This window comes from Cygnus olor, chromosome 4 (assembly GCF_009769625.2).
Source record: "Cygnus olor isolate bCygOlo1 chromosome 4, bCygOlo1.pri.v2, whole genome shotgun sequence".
Classification (NCBI taxonomy): domain Eukaryota; kingdom Metazoa; phylum Chordata; class Aves; order Anseriformes; family Anatidae; genus Cygnus; species Cygnus olor.
In genome coordinates, this window is record NC_049172.1 from 76,150,651 (window position 1) to 76,155,146 (window position 4,496).

The following is a 4,496-nucleotide window of genomic DNA, read 5'->3' on the forward strand; positions in this document are numbered from 1 at the left end:
TCCGAGGGGATGGGATGGGGAGAGCTGGGGACATCTGGTCCCATCCTGGGACAGCGTGTCCGCGCCCGGTGCCGCAGCGCAGATGGACACCGGCACACTCAGCACTTGGGAAGGAGAGGCTTGGGCAGCACCCGGGGACACAGCCCCTAGCTTATTTGCACTAGTTTAAACACCCGCATTTAGGCAAATGTCTAAAATCCAGGTAAAAATGCTAAAAACTTCTCGTGAGGGCTCTGATTTTAAATGGCCTCTGTGGTACCACAGCCCCCCACGCAGATGCTGTAAGGCGCCGCACAGATTTGCTGCTGGAGGGTGGTCAGGCCCCAACCCGCTAGGCACAGCCCCAAAATAATCCTCCCCTTCGGGGCCCCTCACTTTTACTGCATCTCACCCCAAAGAGCCCACCGGCACCCCCCAGCCCCTTCCCACCCGGCTCCTACCAAGCTGTCCCCCAGCACCCTCCCTGCTCCGCCAGCAACGTGGGGCTCCTTCCACCTCCTCTGGGGGATCTCCCTCCTCCCCCAGCCCAGAACCTGTAAGAGCAGGATTTGGGATACCCAGCCGTGGTCGCTGGTGCTACTCATTGCAGAGAAGCAGATCCCCAAAGGACCCCATCGCTGCCCATGAGCTGGCTGGGACAGGGCCCACCCGGCTGCAGGGTGAGGGGTGATTTTTTAGCCCTCCGTGAAAGGAGGCGAGCCCAGGACCCACTGACCCCCGACAGGACAGCAGCGGGTCCTTCCGGGCTTCCCAAAAACGTGCAGCAGCATCAGGCACCAACCCCAGAACATGTATAGGAAGCAGGGGGATTTCTGCTAATAATGAGCTTCACAGGCACAGAGTGAAGAGGAAACCAAGAGGCAGACGAGCTCTGGAGAAGGCTTTTTAGAGCTTGATGGAATTAAGTGAACGTGGAGTTAATGGAAAAGGCTTTTTTGATGGAATTAAGTGACCACGGACTTAAGGAAATCACCTGGAGGTGGCAGAGCGGGACCCAGAGGGACACGCGTGGTGCCTTGCTGGATGACGACCATTACCTGAGCCAGGCTCACCGCTGCCACCCACCCCAGAGCGCACCCCTTCTGAACATATAACAGAAGATCCAGACCAGACAGGAAACTTTTAATGATTGTAGATGCAGGTAGACAGAAAAATAATATTGGAATGCAGGGCTGCAAGAACAGGGTGGCAGAAGGTTGCTGTCACGGAGCTGGGAGGGACACTGGGTGTTTCTGGGGCAGGCAGGGGGTGCCAGCCTCGCCGGCAGCACTGTGCTTGTCCCGCCTCTGTCACTACAAGGGGTGGGCTTACAGCTTATGGAACCTGATGGAAAAACGAGGACAAAAGCCCACAAAATAACTAAAAGAACAACCCAGGACAGGCTCAAGCCCCAGCCCCAGGCCTGGACCCGTTCAAACAGGAGCAGGGCACAAACTCGGGGCAGTGATCAAACCCTCACCCAGGGCTGTGCTTGTGCCCAGGTTGGTGCAGCCGGAGCCCCGGGCAGGCACCCCGGTGTTCGCATCTCCCGCGCAGGCAGCTCCCTCTCCTGGCAGCTCCCTGCCTGCAAGCAGCACCGGGAGGGGCTCGGCTCTGCTCCCAAACCCTCCGGGCTGTGCAGAGAGCCCCCGAGCTGCAGGAGGGTCTCTGGTGAGATAGGGAAGTCAGGGGGTGACAGCCATCTCCTCTGCCCTGCCACAGCTCTTCTGGGCTTTGGTGACGTGCTCAGATGCTGAGCACACAGCTCCTGCAGGGCAAGGGGACGGCTTGGGGAGCTCCTCCAGACCTTCTGGGGGCTCCTTCCCCTCCGAGCTGCCCTCACGCACCCAGTTATCTCCCCGGCTCGCACACGTGCCTGCACAGGAGAGCTCTAAGCCCCCGTGCCCGTTCCTTCGGAAAAGCCCCGACTCAAGGGGCAGCTCGGCCGACAGAAGTAAGAAAGCAAAGCACGCAGATGAGGGGCCAGGTGAGAGCAGCTCAGACGTCGTAGAAGTCCACGTGGGCGCCGGAGCTGAAGGCGTCCTCCTCCAGGAGCTTCAGGAGCTTCTGGGCCGACACGGAGCAGTCTATGAGCTGCCCGCTCTCCTGCAGGCTCTGGAAATGCCGCCGCATCTCGGGGTCTCCGGTCTTCGTGCGGGCCAAGAGCTGCATGTCCGTGTCCAGAGGACCTGGGTAAATAAAGCAGAAGAAATCACAAACTCTGGTGCCCGTTCTCCTTCTGCACCTGGAGGAATATTTCCTCTTATAAAGCCAGCAGCAATTAACGAGCCCCCTGCTCACCCGGGGCGTAGTTGAGCACGCGGACATCGGGCTCCTCCAGCGCCAGCACCTGGAACATCATGTCCCGGGCAGCCTTCCCGCCGCAGTACAGCGCCCAGTTCTTGAAGGGCTTCAGGGCGCAGAGGGAGGAGATGTTCACCACCGTCCTGCTCGAGCCGGGGCGCTTCCCAAAGGCCTGCAGGGAGGCGGTGGTGAGGCAAAGTGCCGAGGTGACGTTGAAGGCGAAGTAGGTGTTGATTTCATCCGGGTCGGTGAGGTCGAGGAAGGATTTGGAGATGTCTCCCAGGGAGCCTTGGAACAAAGGACAAGTGAGGCTGGAGTAGTTAAATATGGGTCAAACAACATCCACATTTGCACCCACATTTCCACAAGCAACCCCCCAACGCGGACAAGCATCAGGCAGCTTTGCTGGTCCAAGCTCTCCTGCCTAGATCAGGATCTCCCGGCAGAGCGAGGAGCTCGGCACGGCTCTGCTCAGGGTTTTGGGTCACCCCGAGCCAGCAGCGCCCACGGGCAGCACCACGGGACAAGGACCTGCCCTGGCTGAACAAACAGCTCCCAACCTTCGGCCTCAAGCGCAATGTCCCACGGGGCACCACGCGCTCTGCGCCAGTTTGATCTTCCTGAACCAAGGCAGGGGAATACCTGAGGTCCTACCCCCCAGTGCCGTTACCTACTGAATGGTTGGCCTTATCACAGCAGTAACGGGGAAAAAGCGGCCCTAAAGCCAGCAGACTTTGGCCCTAAAGCCAAAAAAACCTGCACACACGGCAGGGCCAGAAGATTTTCTGGAGGACAGAGGTTGGGGAGCAGGGCCGGAGGAGAGTGGGGGGCTGCAGGAGCCTCGGCAGCAGCAGAGCACGGAGCTCCTGTGCCACATCCCGACAAGAAGCGGTCCCGGCGCTGCTGCCCCAGCTCCCCGGCCCCGTTCACAACAAGCCCCCGGCAATCCCCCCGCGCCCACCCCCGCCGTTAGGGACCCCGAGCCCGGGAGTTACCGGCGTTGTTGACGACGAGCAGCGGGCCGGGCGGCGCCGAAGGCAGCAGCTCCCGCAGGGCCTCCTCCGCCTTCCGCAGCCCCTGCTGGGAGCTCAGCTCGGCGGCCACGCACTCCACCCGCAGCCCGGGGGCGGCGGCGCCCCGCAGCTCGGCCGCCAGCTGGGCCAGCGGCGCCTCGGAGCGGGCCAGCAGCACCAGCAGCGAGCCCCGGCCCAGCCGCGGGGCCAGCAGCCGCGCCAGGCTGCGCCCGAAGCCCCGCGAGGCGCCCGTCAGCACGCAGGAGGCCGCGGGCCAGCGCTGCGGCCCCGCTCCCGGCCCCGCTCCCGGCCCCGCTCCCGATCGCGCTCCCGGCCCCGGCTCCATCGCGGCGCGCCACGGCGGGGGGCGTGGCTTAGCGCCCCCGTAACGTCACGCGCCCCATTCATGCCCCCGTGACGTCACGCGCCCCATTCATGCCCCCGCAATGGCCGCTCCGCCCGCGCCAGCTCCCATTGGCTGCCGCCGCCCCCGCCCGCGGCCCGGTGGGCGGGGCCAGGGCTCGGCTCTGCTCCCGCCGCGCCCCGGCCCCGCGGGGCTTCTCCAGCGCGTTTTGGCCCCAAATCGGGGTTTTGGCCCCATAACAGTTTTTTTTTTTTTTTTTTTTCCCACGATGTATTTTTTTCCCGATATATTTTTTTTCCTGATATCATTTTTTTCCTGATATATTTATTTCTCCCCGATATAATTTTTTTCCCCGATATAATTATTTCCCACAAATGTGGTCTTTTTTCACCCAATATCAAATTTTTCCCCCCACATAATTTTATTTTTCCTCGATATCATTTTTTTTTCCCGATATATATATATATATTTTGCCCGATATCATGTTTTTTTCCCGACATAGTTTTTTTTTTCCCCAATATATTTTTTCCCCGATATACTTTTTTTTCCCAATATTTGCTTGTTGTTTTTTTTTTTCACTGATACAGCTTTTTTTTCCCCCCCCATTTGACTTTTTTTTCCCTCTAACTTTTTATTATTTTTTTTCCAGTGCAGCTGTTGTGCCTGTTACCCTGATCCAGACCTTCCACGCCCAGCGCTGCCGCTCCTTGCGCTGCTGTCCTCTTGGCCTCTGTACACCTTTGTGCTTGGTGTTCAACAGCGTGCCATTAAGAGGGGTTGCTTCTTTGCAAATCCAGTGTTGGCTCTGTCAGAGAGCCCTGGGCACACTGGGATGA

At 59.7% G+C, this 4,496-nt stretch overlaps 1 protein-coding gene across 1 annotated transcript; it reads right to left on the reverse strand.

Moving 5' to 3' along the window:
* Window positions 1-1,101: 1,101 nt before the first annotated feature.
* SPR (sepiapterin reductase) lies at window positions 1,102-3,702 on the reverse strand. The gene is made up of 3 exons (XM_040555318.1): window positions 3,279-3,702; window positions 2,281-2,571; window positions 1,102-2,168 (listed from the first exon to the last, which is right to left on the reverse strand). The coding sequence occupies exons 1-3, from the start codon at window positions 3,640-3,642 to the stop codon at window positions 1,978-1,980; spliced, it is 846 nt and encodes a 281-aa protein (XP_040411252.1). The 5' UTR covers window positions 3,643-3,702; the 3' UTR covers window positions 1,102-1,977.
* Between the last annotated feature and the right edge of the window lie 794 nt (window positions 3,703-4,496).